The sequence below is a fragment of the Anas platyrhynchos genome, chromosome 32, assembly GCF_047663525.1.
Source record: "Anas platyrhynchos isolate ZD024472 breed Pekin duck chromosome 32, IASCAAS_PekinDuck_T2T, whole genome shotgun sequence".
Taxonomy (NCBI): domain Eukaryota; kingdom Metazoa; phylum Chordata; class Aves; order Anseriformes; family Anatidae; genus Anas; species Anas platyrhynchos.
In genome coordinates this window covers 596701-610645 of record NC_092619.1, presented here as the reverse complement: position 1 = coordinate 610645, position 13945 = coordinate 596701, and the positions used below count along the sequence as shown (strand labels likewise).

Here is a 13945-nt window from a genome sequence, read left to right as displayed (position 1 = left end):
TCACCAAGCACAAAGGCTGAGCCTTGATCCCTGGCCTCTGGGAAGGGAGATCCTTTCCCTTTACATTATATATTGCTCAGGGATCTTCCTGGAGATGGGGATGTGCATTGTCAATAGCAGGACAGTGGTGCGACACCTCCAATGTATTGATGGCATCATTGAGTGGGCTGACACAGCAGAAGTATTTGAGAAGGGGAAGAAAATAATTCAAAGTCTTCTGAAAGACGATTTTTTTGTAAAAAATAAGGTCATAGAATCATAGAATATCCCGAGTTGGTAGGGATCCATAAGGATTATCAAATCCAACTCCTGGCACTGCATGGGACTGCCCAAAAGTTTAGACCATGTGACTAAGTGCACAGTTCAATTGCTTTTTAAATTCATACAGGCTTGGTGCAGTGACTATGTCCCTGGAGAGCCTGTTCCAGTGTGCAACCACCTTCTCGGTGAAGAACCTCTTTCTGATGTCCAGCCTAAACTTCCCCTGCCTCAGCTTAACACCATTCTTGCGGGTCCTATCACTGGTGTTTACAGAGAATAAGTCACCTGCCTCTCCACTCCCCCTCATGAGGAAGTTGTAGACCCCAATGAGGTCCCCTCTCAGCCTCCTCTTCTCCAGGCTGAACAGGCCCAATGACCTCTGCCGCTCCTCATACATCTTCCCCTCTAGGCCCTTGACCATCTTCTTCTCCCTCCTCTGGACACTCTCCAACAGTTTAATGTCCTTCCTGTACTGTGGTGCCCAGAACTGCACACAGTACTTGAGGTGAGGCCTCACCAGCGCAGAGTAGAGAGGGACAATCACCTCCCTTGACCTACTAGCGATGCCGTGCTTGATGCACCCCAGGACACGGTTGGCCCTTCTGGCTGCCAGGGCACACTGCTGGCTCATATTCAACTTGCTGTCTACCACGACCCCCAGATCCCTCTCTTCTAGGCTGCTCTCCGGCGTCTCATCGCCCAGCCCCATTTACCACAACCCGTTGAGCCCTGCCTGTCAGCCAATTGCTCACCCATCGTATGATTTTTGTTAAGTTGTATGCTGGACATTTTGTCCAGTAGGATCCTATGGGAAACTGTGTCAAAAGCCTTGCTGAAGTCCAAAAAAATCACATCATCTGGTTTCCCTTGGTCAACTAGATGGGTGACCTTATCATAAAAGGAAATCAGATTTGTTAGGCAGGACCTACCCCTCATGAACCCATGTTGGCTGGGACCAATGACTGCACTGTCCCCCTGGTGCACCTCAGTAACTTCAAGAATCATCTTCTCCATAGTTTTACCAGGCACTGATGTGAGATTGACTGGCCAGTAATTGCTAGGGTCTTCTTACTTACCCTTCTTGAAAATTGGCATATTTGCCAGCTTCCACTCTACTGGGACCTCTCCAGATTTCCAAAATCATTGAAAAATAATTGAGAGAGGTCCCATGATGACATCAGCCAGCTCTTTAAGCACCCTGGGATGGATGCCATCCAGACCCATGGACTTGTATGGATCGAGGTGGAGCAGCAAATCCTGCACTCATTCAGGGTCGGTTGGGAGTTTGTCATTCCCGCCTCCATGGTCCTCCAGTTCAGGGCACCTGGGGTTTGGAAGCCCATCATCTGCATTGAAGACAGAGGTGAAGAAGGCATTAAACATTTCTGCTTTGCCTATATCCTTGTCTGTGAGGAGACCTTCCACGTCAAGTAGTGGACCTATGTTCTCTTTGGTTCTCCTTTTTCTGTTAACATATCTAAAAATAAAACAAAACATTTTTATTGTGTCTCACAGACATGGCCAGTTTCAGCTCTGGTTGGGCTTTGGCCCCATGAATTTTCTCCCTACAAACACGAACAGCATCTCTGTATTCCTTCCTTGTCACCTGACCCTCCTTCCAGCAGTCATACACTTTCTTTTTCCATCTAAGCTCCAGTAACAGATCCCTGTTCAACCAGGTCGGCCTTCTGCCCCACCTGCCTGACTTCTGATGTTTTGGAATTGCCTGATCTTGTGCTTTTAGGAGGCAGTGCTTAAAGATTGACCAGCACTGATGAACGCCAATGCATTCAAAAGCAGCTTCCCAGGGGACCTTGCTGACTAGTCCTCTGAGCAGCCTGAAGTCCTCTTTCCCCATATCCAGGGCTGAAGTTTTTGTGGCACTTTTCCTCCTGTCACCATATATTCTAAACTCAACCACTTCATGGTCACTATGACCGAGATGGCCGCTAATTGCCACATCTCCCACAAGACCCTCTCTGTTTTCCAGCAATAGATCAAGGAGGGCACCTTTTCTAGTTGGCTCCCTTAGCACCTGCACCAAGAAGTTATCATCTACGTGCTTTATGAACCTCCTGGACTTGCTCATGTCAGCCATGTGGTGATCCCAGTTGACATCTGGCAAGTTGAAATCTCCCATAAGGACAAGGGGAATTGATCTCTTAGTTCTGCAAAGAATAATTCTTCAGTGTTGTCGTCCTGGCCGGGTGGTCTGTAATAGATTTCCACAATGACATCCCCTTTATTTGTTCATCCCTTAATCCTTACCCAGAGGCTCTCAACTTTGCCATCCCCAACTTGAAGTTCCATGCAGTCCAGCCCATGCTTCACATACATCGCCACCCCGCCACCTCGCCTACCCTGCCTGTCCCTCCTGAAGAGCCTGTAAACATCTATTGCAGCACACCAGCCACAGGACTCATCCCACCAGGTTTTGCTTATGCTGATGATGTCGTAGCCGTGGGACTGGGCTTCTAGCCCAGTCTTCAACTCGTCCATTTCTAGCCCAGACTTCTAGCTCGTCCATTTTATTCCTTATACTGTGTGCATTCATGTAGAAGCACTTCAAATGCACCTCCCTACACACAGCACTTTGGGGAGCCAACCGAAGGACCTCACCAGCACACAGTCCCTCTGATTCTAGTGCACCATCCCGTAGTTCATCACCGACATGCCTGCTTTTATCCCCTTCCCCCGTTTAAAGCCCTATCAATCAGCCCTGCCAAAGGTCTAGAGACCTAGTCAAGAGACAAGGTCAAGAGACCTGCAGAGGAGATCCTGATGCAGACTGGTCAGGATCAAGAGACAGCTGCCTGGGGATGGGATGGGCATCAGTCAGGGTGTGCTGAGTAATTGCCTAGAGCAATTACTCTTGCTTTGTACATTCAATAATAGTAATAAAAATATTTATTATTATTAATCATAAATGATAATATTATCATTATTTTTCCTCTTCCTTTGCTCTCCTATTTAACTGTCTTTATCTCAACACACAAGCTTTTCACAGAATCAGAGAATCACAGAATCATTTAGGTTGGAAGAGAACTCCAACTTCACCTAGTCCAACCTCTGACCTAACACTAACAAGTCCTGCACTAAACCATATCCTCTACATCCAAACGTCTTTTAAAGACCTCCAGGAATTGTGACTCAACCACTTCCCTGGGCAGCCCATTCCAATGTCTAACAACCCTTTTGGTAAAGAGGTTCTTCCTAATATCCAACCTAAATCTCCCCTGGTGCAACTTTTGCTCATTCCCCCTTGTGTTATCACCAGGCATGTTGGAGAACAGACCAATTCCCACCTCGCTACAGCCTCCTTTAAGGTGTCTATATAGAGAGATAAGGTCACCCCTGAGCCACCTCTTCTCCAGGCTAAACATTACACCTGTTGTACTACAAGCTCCCATGGGTCGGATCCTCATTTTGAGAATTACCCCGCTCACTGTGTAACCTTGAGGAGGAAGGATTTACAAACTCCAGCCTCAAAGACCTCACAGAATTGTCATGCACTCTGACTGTACAGTCCAGCCCTTTCTTCCCTGAGTCAGAAGGGACCTCTGGAGGTGTTCACTACCATCATCTTCTCTGAGCAGTGATAGCTCTACTGGTAGATCAGGTTAGTTAGTGTTTTCTGCAGATCGGTATTGAAAATCTCTGGGCCTATGACCCAGTGCTGATCCACTGTCTTGGTGTCTGTTCCCCTAGTACAGACAGTGAGGCCAGCAGAAGGGTGGAGCTGGTCGAATTTCAAAGATCAGCTCCCCTTGGGCAGTGGGGAATGGCTGTCATTGTGCTCCCCACATGTGATCCTCAAGCTGGTAGTGCTGCTGTGCAGAGTAAATGGGCTGTGGTGCTGTGGGGTGAATCTGCATGGCCGCGCTGGTCAGGTTGGGAAGCAGACCCAGACAGGTCCAGATCACTGGGCTGGACCAGACAGAGGTACTCTGCGAAGGGGGAAATGAATCATTGACCAGCTTCCCTTCCCTCTGCCTGCTTCAGGTCCACTCTCTTCTCTGAGACTGCAGAGTTGCAGGTTCCCTATGAATACCTGGCTTTAGTTCTTTCCCTGTGGCTGAGCCCATGGTGGGAGATCTCTCACTTTCAGAGGGGCTGCAGTCAGTGCTCATGCCATGCTCCGCTGTTCTTGGAGGTACCCTGGGCTCTGCAGGCAGCTCCAGATTCCCCTCGTGAAGGACATCATCTACAGGTCAGATGTGGGAACAGCCCAGGCTATGTAATGCAGTGACCATTTGCTGCCTCTGCTGTGAGCAGACACCTATGGGCGAGTCTTAAATCTAGCCCTTGGGCTCTGACAGGTCACAGTGTAACAATAAGCCATTCCCTCCTGAACCTAACGAGGAACAGACCCTAGTGGAGAGCTATTTTTTGGCACAGGCTTGAGTAGGAAATTCCAGCCTTCAGGCAGTCCACATGGGTTATCCTGTTTATTACAAAGTTTTTATGAGATAATTCACTGACTCACAATTACAAGTACATGCAGAAAGCATCCATATGACACAGAGCGGTTTCACTCATTCATTGCAGTGGGAGGAATCCAAATATTTATGTGGGAATACAAGAAGCAAAAGCAGTCAATATGACAATAAGGAAAAAGAAATTTTATAAATAATGATAAAAACAAAGAACAAAAAAGAACATGATGGAATGGGATGAACAATTTTCATTTCTGTAGAGTGAAGGAAACTTTATGAGTACTAAAAAACATCCCCCAAATCAGTTTCCTAACAGCATCCATGAGCTCTTTGTTCCTCATGCTGTAGATGAGGGGGTTCACCGCTGGAGGCACCACTGAGTACAGAACCGCCAGCAAAAGATTCAGGGATGAGGAGGACTTGAAAGGGGGCTTCAGATAGGCAAACACAATATTGCTGATGAAGAGGGAGACCACGGCCAGGTGAGGGAGGCAAGTGGAAAAGGCTTTGTGACGGCCCTGCTCTGAAGGGATCCTCAGCACAGCTCTGAAGATCTGCACGTAAGAAAGCACAAGGAAGACAAAACACCCAAAGGCTAAGCAGACACTAACCACAACAAGCCCAGCTTCCCTGAGGTAGACATCAGAGCAGGAGAGCTTGAGGATCTGGGGAATTTCACAGAAGAACTGGTCTAAGGCATTGCTTTGGCAGAGGGGGAGGGAAAAGGTATTGGCAGTGTGCAGCACTGCATAGAGAAAAGTGCTGCCCCAGGTAGCCACTGCCATGTTGACACAAGTTCTGCTGTCCATTATTGTTCCGTAGTGCAGGGGTTTGCAGATGGCAATGTAGCGGTCATAGGCCATGATGGTGAGAAGATAAAACTCTGCTGTGACAAAGACAACAAACATAAATACCTGGGTAGCACAACCTGCATAGGAAATGGTCGTTCTGTCCCAGAGGGAGTTGGCCATGGCTTTAGGAACAGTGGTGGAGATGGAGCCCATGTCAATAAGGGCGAGGTTGAGGAGGAAGAAGTACATGGGGGTGTGGAGGCGGTGGTTGCAGGCTACGGCGCCGAGGATGAGGCCGTTGCCCAGGAGGGCAGCCAGGTAGATGCCCAGGAAGAGGCCGAAGTGCAGGAGCTGCAGCTGGCGTGTGTCTGCAAATGCCACGAGGAGGAACTCTGTGGGGAAGCTGCTGTTGGACATTTGCTGCCTCAGGGCATCTTTGCCTGTCCATGGAGGAAAATGCAGAGTCAAGTTAGGCAGGCATCTCAGAGCAAACCCCAACTCCTTCACTAACATAAGTCACCATTCCCTGAGCTGTAAGAGTATCACAGTGCAGGACACAGGCTCCTCTCCTCTTCTGGAGGTCCAGCTGAGGAGATGGTGGTTCATGCCCTAAAACCCCAGGCACTGAGACTGGCTGGCAGAGGAGAGCAGGAGCTTGCTGCACAGAAGGTTCCAGCACTTCAGGCCTGGCAGGGAGTGCTTGAATCCTGCTTCCCTTGGTGTTTCAGGCAGTAGCTCCCTCTCCCTCCCTGCCCAAGTCTCTCATGCCTTGAGCTATCTCTGCTGGCAGGTGCTTCCTGTCTCCACATCTCCTCCCTGCCATTGCTCACAAACCCCATCCCACCCGTTGTGTGTTCGGCTCTGCCCGGCAGACACATCCTGCCCCAGGACACCTTTCGCGGACAACTCCCCAAGTTCAGAGGTAGGAGCAGCTCTAAGCTAATAGAAGTTAAAAGAACTGGGGACTCAGTGTTGTCATCAAGATGGAGAAATAAATTGCCATCATCATCTGCCACCCAGCAAAGCAAGAGGAGAAATCTCAAAGCACAGAATGCTTCCCTTCAAGAATCCCTTGCTCTGACCTTTGTCTTGCAGAGTCCACTCTGAGATGCCCTGGGAGTGCTCTGGAGCTGGAAGCAGCCTGTCCCAGGCAGCAGCCTTTGGGCACCAGCAGGACCATGCCCTGCCCTGACAGAGGGACTCCTTCCACCCGCAGTTTATTCCCGCAGCACCCTGTACAGCTCCCCAGGCAGGCTGAGCCTGGCCGGAGCAGAGGCCCTGCCCCGGCACACAGCCCCTGGGGCACAGCAGGGACCCTGCTCTGCACCAGAACCCTGGTGCACTCCTGCCTGCACGCTGGCTGCACAGCCTGCAGCTGGCCCCATAAGAAGGAACCCTCATGTCCTATCCTTCTGACAGCTTTGGCAGGTAATCTCTGTTTTGGAATTTGTTGTTCTCATATAAAAAGTAACTCTAAGGGTTCTCCTGAAAGATCCTATAGGCTGCAGGATTTTTCTGCAAATCTGGAGATGGCACCAGGAACAACAGCTGTGCTGCCCTGCAGCCACAGACTTACCCTGTTCAGGGCTAAGATTTCTCCCACAGTGAGCTCTCAGCATCCCCCCTCCACACTGCCTATAACATCTCCCTCCCTTCTCTCAGCTGCCCTTGTCCCCTGCAGGCAGTGCCCCGAGCCCTGCTGCGCTGTGCAGAGGACCTGCTCCTTGGCAGAGTTGTCTATCTACAGCACTGCCCGCTTGCCAGGAGCTCACCTTGGGCTCAGGAGGCTGGCCCAGCTTAACACCACAGGGAGCTCTTGACAAGTCCCTGGGCCTCCAGGGGAATCCAGTATTACACAGACTGAAACAATCACTAATATTATTTCCCTCCACTGAGGAAAGAAACTCTTTTCCAGCACTATCGTAGAATCATAGAATCATAGAATATCCTGAGTAGGAAGGGACCCTTAAGGATCATCAAGTCCAACTCTTGACACCGCACAGGTCTACCCAAAAGTTCAGACCATGTGACTAAGTGCACAGTCCAATCTCTTCTTAAATTCAGACAGGCTCGGTGCAGTGACCACTTCCCTGGGGAGCCAGTTCCAGTGTGCAACCACCCTCTCTGTGAAGAACCCCCTCCTGATGTCAAGCCTAAATTTACCCTGCCTCAGCTTAACCCCGTTCCCGCGGGTCCTGTCGCTGGTGTTAATGGAGAAAAGGTCTCCTGCCTCTCGACACCCCCTTACGAGGAAGTTGTAGACTGTGATGAGGTCTCCCCTCAGCCTCTTCTTCTCCAGGCTGAACAGGCCCAGTGCCCTCAGCCGTTCCTCGTACGTCTTCCCCTCCAGGCCTTTCACCATCTTCGTAGCCCTCCTCTGGACACTCTCCAACACTTTCATGTCCTTTTTATACTGTGGTGCCCAGAACTGCACACAGTACTCGAGGTGAGGCCGCACCAGCGCAGAGTAGAGCGGGACAATCACCTCCCTCGACCTACTAGCGATGCCGTGCTTGATGCACCCCAGGACACGGTTGGCCCTCCTGGCTGCCAGGGCACACTGCTGGCTCATATTCAACTTGCTGTCTACCACGACCCCCAGATCCCTCTCTTCTAGGCTGCTCTCCAGCGTCTCATCGCCCAGTCTGTATGTGCAGCCAGGGTTTCCCCGTCCCAGGTGCAGGACCCGGCACTTGCTCTTATTGAACTTCATGCGGTTGGTGATCGCCCAGCTCTCCAACCTATCCAGATCCCTCTGCAAGGCCTTTCCACCCTCAACAGAGTCCACAACTCCTCCAAGTTTGGTGTCATCAGCAAACTTGTTCAAAATACCTTCTATTCCTATATCCAGATAATTTATAAAAATATTGAAAAGTACCGGCCCTAAAATGGAGCCTTGAGGGACCCCACTAGTGACCGCCCGCCAGCCTGACGCAGCGCCATTCACCATAACCCTTTGGGCCCTGCCCGTTAGCCAATTGCTCACCCATCGTATGATGTTTTTATTTAGCTGTATGGTGGACATTTTGTCCAGTAGGATCCTATGGGAAACCATGTCAAAAGCCTTGCTGAAGTCCAAAAAAATCACATCAGCTGGTTTCCCTTGGTCCACCATACGGGTGATCTTATCATCACAGGAAATCAGGTTAGTTAGGCAGGACCTACCCTTCACAAAGCCATGCTGGCTGGGACCAATGACTGCTTTGTCCCCCAGGTGCGCCTCAATAAGTTCGAGAACCATCTTCTCCATGATTTTACCAGGCACTGACGTGAGACTGACAGGCCTGTAATTGCTAGGGTCTTCTTTCTGACCCTTCTTGAAAATTGGCACAGCATTTGCCAGCTTCCAGTCTACCGGGACCTCTCCAGATTCCCAGGATCGTTGAAAAATAATTGAGAGAGGTTCCGCGATGACGTCCGCCAGCTCTTTCAGCACCCGTACTTAAGTAGTTGATTAAGCTTAAATAAAACCTAAATCACATTCAGGAAACATCACAGTGGGAACATGCTGGTTTGATCAACCCAAGGATATTCAAAGCTTTGAAGAGCTAATGTTATTAGCCTGGAGGAGAAGCAGGAGGTGAAGGAAAAAGGGAGAGTGAAGAAGTGGGGAAAAGCATCCCCCACTGCCCTGCATAGATTTACTCCCTGAGGAGAAAAGGCAAAGAGTGTAAAAGGGTGTCATTATTAACAGTTTCTAAGAGATTAAGAGATGGTTCCTGAGGTATAGAGGTGGCAATAATTTTATCCTATCAGAAGTCAGTGTTATCCAATACAGCAAAAGAGTAACCTTAAACCAGCCCCCAGAACAGTGGGATAAACAGCATGACATGGAAGACAGACAGTTAGTAATGTGCTATACAACACTATTCTGAAAACAAGCACAAGAGACCCCTGATAAAAAATTAATTAATTAATTACTTAATTAAAAAAAAAAAAAAAAAAAAAAAAAAAAAACACAGCATTGTGATCAGCAACTCTTAAACTGATCTAATGCTTATAACAATTTACTTTTAAAACGCTGTGGTCAGTTCTGTCATCTTAACCTTTGTCCTCCACACTAGGCACCAAAAAGACTTGGTGTGATTTAACCCAGCAGGCAGCTCAACACTACTGCAAAGCTATTCATCCAATGGGATTGAGGAAAGAACTGGGAGAAAAAAAAAATAAATGAAAAAGTTCATGCTCTGAGATAAAGGCAGTTTAAGAGGACACAAAAAGAATTATTATTATCATTATCACTAACATTGTCATTATCATTATAATTATTGACACCAATAGACTAATGTCATGACATTTTTGTGTGCATATCAAAAGACGGAAAAGGTAGTGATGATTAATTGGGAAGTGTTGGACCTCAACATTATGTATATGATATAGAATAAGCAGTGGATACTGTCTTAGGTTTGGCTGCGATAGAGTAATTTTTTCTTCCTAGTAGCTGGTATGATGCTGTCTTTCATATTTACACAATTACAGAAGAGTTTGGGTATGAAAGGACCTTACGGATCACATAATTCCAACCCACTTGCCATGGGCAGGGACTCCTTCCACTAGACTGGGTTGCTCAAAGCCCCATCCAACCTGGCCTTGAACACCTCCAGGGATGGAGCTTCTCTGGGCAGCCTGTTCCTCACCACCCTCTGAGTAAAGAACTTATTTCTAATATCCAGCCTGAATTTACCCTCTTTCCATTTAAAACCATTATCCCTAGTCCTATCACTACACTCTTTAATGAAGAGTCCCCCCCAGCTTTCCTGTAGGCCCCTTTAGGTACTGGAAGGCCACTGTGAGGTCTCCCCAGAGCCTTCTCTTCTCCAGGCTGAACAACCCCAACTCCCTCAGCCTGTCTTCATACGAGAGGTGCTCCAGTCCATTAATCATCCTCATGGACCTCCCTTGGACTCGTTCTAATAGCTCCATGTCGTTCTTACACAGGGGGTCCCAGAGCTGAACTTGACTTTTGGCCTCACCAACAATGAGTTACAGAGGGACAATCATATCCCTTATCCTGCTGACCACAGTATTCCTGGTACAAGCCAGGATGCTGTTGGCCTTCTTGGCAACCTGAGCACACTGCTGGCTCGTATTTGACTATCTACCACTATCCCCAGGGCCCTTATCTTCAGGCACCTGTCCAGCTTCTCTTCTCCATGCATGAGTGGGATTGTCGTGCCCCAAGTGCAGGACCCAGCACATAGCCCTGTTGAACTTCATAGAATTGGCCTCAGCCCATGGGTTTAGCCTATCCAGATCCCTCTGCAGAGCCCTCCAACCCTCGAGTAGATCAGCTCTCACTCCTAACTTGGTCTTGTTTATAAACTTACTGAGGGAGCACTCAATCCCCTCATCCAGATCATTGTTGAAGAAATTGAAAAGAACTGGTCCCAGTACTGAGCCCTGGAGGACACCACGAGTGACTGTCCTCCAGCTGCATTTAGTTCCATTCACCATGACTCTTTGGACCCGGCCACGCAGTCAGTTTTTAACCCAATGAAGCATACATACATCCAGGCCTTGAGCAGCCAGTTTCTCCAGGAGAATGCTGCAGGAAATGGCTTCAAAAACCTTAGTGAACTCTAGGTAGACTACATCCACAGCCTTTCCCTTGTCCACTGAGCACATCACCTTGTCAATCTGATTTGTCACCTTGAGATCTGATTTGTCAAGCAGGGCCTGCTTTGATAAACCCATGTTGACTGGGCCTAATCACCTGGTTGTCCTGTTGCATGATGGTACTCAAGATAATCTGCTCCATGAGTCTCCCCAGCTCTGAGGTCAGACTGACAGGCCTGTAGATCCCTGAATCCTTCTTCTGCCCTTTCTTGTAGATGGCTGTCATATTTGCTAGTCACCAGTTGACTGCGACCTCCCCTGATAGCCAGGACTGCTGATAAATGATGGAAAGCAGTTTGGTGAGCACTTCAGCCAGCTCCCTCAGTATCTATGGGTGGATCCCATCTAGCCCCCTAGGCGGCCATATATCTAGGTGGAGTAGCAGTTCTCTAAGCATTTCCTCATGGGTTATGAGAGCTTCATTCTGCTCAAGGTTCTTATGGACCAGCTCAGGGGCTGAGTACTAGGGGAACAACTGGTCTTGCTGTAAAACACTGAGGTAAAGAATGCACTAAGTACCTCAGCCTTTTCATCATCTCTTTTAATTCTGTTTTCCCACATCCAGTAAAAGAAGAAGATTCTCCTTAATTCTCTCTTTTTTTCTTTGTATTTAGGAAGAAGAAGAAAGAAAGAAAGAAAGAAAGAAAGAAAGAAAGAAAGAAAGAAAGAAAGAAAGAAAGAAAGAAAGAAAGAAAGAAAGAAAGAAAGAAAGAAAGAAAGAAAGAAAGAAAGAAAGAAAGAAAGAAAGAAAGAAAGAAAGAAAGAAAGAAAGAAAGGAAGAAAAAAAGAAAGACATTTTTTATTAACAGTAAAAGACACGTTGAGCTTCAGCTGGGCTTTGTCCCTTCTAATTTTTCCTTTGCACAGCCTAACAACATTTAGGACTCAGCTTCAGAGAAAATGACAGTATACATGAGAAGCACAGAAAAAGTGGAATTGAACAGCCTTCCATCCTCTACCCTTCTGTAAGCCTGTTCTGCAGCTCCATTCAAATAGTTACTGTTCAAACATGGTGTGACACCACCTGCAGATGGGTGTCGCAGTGTGTAGCTCCTCGTTTTTGAGGGCACGGGATATTGCCCAGAGAGCTTGTGCCAAGGAGGGGTTCAAGGCCTAAAGTACCTGCCCTGTGTAAAGGGGCTTGAAACCCAAGTCTGTGTTTCTCTGGCTCAGTGGCATGGAGCATCCAAGCAGAGCTAAAGTTTCCCACGTGCTGCACAGCAGGAAGGACTCCTCTAGAGCCTGAAGCAGCTCCCAGTGCCTCCCTCAGTCAACACCAGCTGCAGCTCAAGGAAGAGAGCTGCAGAACAGTTCTCGTGCTAAGAGAGAGGCTCAGTTTGGGGGTGATATAAGACTTGCATTAGGTTTTCCTCAGAGAATTCTGTTCTAACTTTGTTTTGCCTTCTTCTCTTCAGCAGACAGCCTTGTCCAAAGTCAGAGAATTACCAACAGCAGCTCTGTGAGTGAGTTCCTCCTGCTGCCATTCGCAGATACACACAAGATGCAGCTCCTGCACTTCAGGCTCTTCCTGGGCATCTACCTGGCTGCCCTCCTGGGCAACGGCCTCATCCTCACAGCCGTAGCCTGCAACCACCACCTCCACACCCCCATGTACTTTTTCCTCCTCAACCTCACCTTCCTCGACCTGGGCTCCATCTCTACTAGTGTCCCCAAAGCCATGGCTGACTCCCTCTGGGACACCAGGACCATTTCCTATGAAGGATGTGCTGCACAAATCCTCTTTTACTTATTCTTTTTTGGTGCAGAATTTTATCTTCTCACCATCATGGCCTATGACCGCAACGTTGCCATCTGCAAACCCCTGCACTATGGGAGCCTCCTGGGCAGCAGAGCTTGTGCCCAGATGGCAACAGCTGCCTGGGGCAGTGGCTTTCTCAATGCTGTGCTGCACACGGCCAATACATTTTCACTGCCCCTCTGCCAAGGTAATGCCCTGGACCAGTTCTTCTGTGAAATCCCCCAGATCCTCAAGCTCTCCTGCTCAGATGCCTACCTCAGAGAAGTTTGGACACTTCTGTTTAGTATTTCCTTAGCATTAGTTTGTTTTGTCTTCATTGTGCTGTCCTATGTGCAGATCTTCAAGGCTGTGCTGAGGATGCCCTCTGAGCAAGGCCGGCACAAAGTCTTTTCCACGTGCCTCCCTCACCTTGCTGTGGTCTCCCTGTTTCTCAGTACTGTCATGTTTGCCTACCAGAAACCCCTCTCACTCTCCTCCCCAACTCTAAATCTCGTGGTGTCATTTCTGTACTCAGTGGTGCCTCCAGCAGTGAACCCCCTCATCTACAGCATGAGGAACCAGGTGCTCAAGGATGCAGTCTGGAAATTCTTGCAATACATGCTTCTTCAAATCAATAATGTGCTTTAAAGATCCTACTTTATTTCTGAAACGGAGGAAAATCTTTTGTTTTCTTTAATACTCCTTTGTTTTCTCTTATTGCGGTTTTCTTCCATTTGTTCCTTTGCTTTGTATAAGCTTATTCTTAGCCTCCTACCTGTTATATTTTTCTTTACTTTGAGACAATCATCATATGGAGCTATGATTGGGCCTCTTCTATAGATACAGATAAAAAAGAAGCCACAAGAACTTCATTGGTCTCAGCTCCTGTTTGTTTCCACCTGCTCTGGAGCTGGGGGAGCAGCCCCAGCATGCAGGAGGGGTCAGGGCCCAGAGCCCAGCTGCCACATGGAGGAGTGTTGTGGTTTAACCCGGTCAGCAGCTAAGCACCACATAGCCATTGGCTTAGTCTCCCTCCTCCTTCTCTGGCATGGGGGGGAGCAACAGGAAAGCGAAGCCTCTGGACTGAGATAAAGACAGGTTAT

The 13945-nt window shown here is 48.4% G+C and overlaps 1 protein-coding gene across 1 annotated transcript; it reads right to left on the bottom strand.

The window, feature by feature from the left end:
• Window positions 1-4945: 4945 nt before the first annotated feature.
• On the bottom strand, window positions 4946-5905 carry LOC113842262 (olfactory receptor 14C36). The gene has a single exon (XM_027448944.3). It carries the CDS (start codon window positions 5903-5905, stop codon window positions 4946-4948), a length of 960 nt encoding a protein of 319 aa, XP_027304745.3.
• Between the last annotated feature and the right edge of the window lie 8040 nt (window positions 5906-13945).

Bases quoted from the DNA above. Each gene is read 5' to 3' on its own strand.
- LOC113842262 (XM_027448944.3), bottom strand. From the start codon at position 5,905: ATGTCCAACAGCAGCTTCCCCACAGAGTTCCTCCTCGTGGCATTTGCA.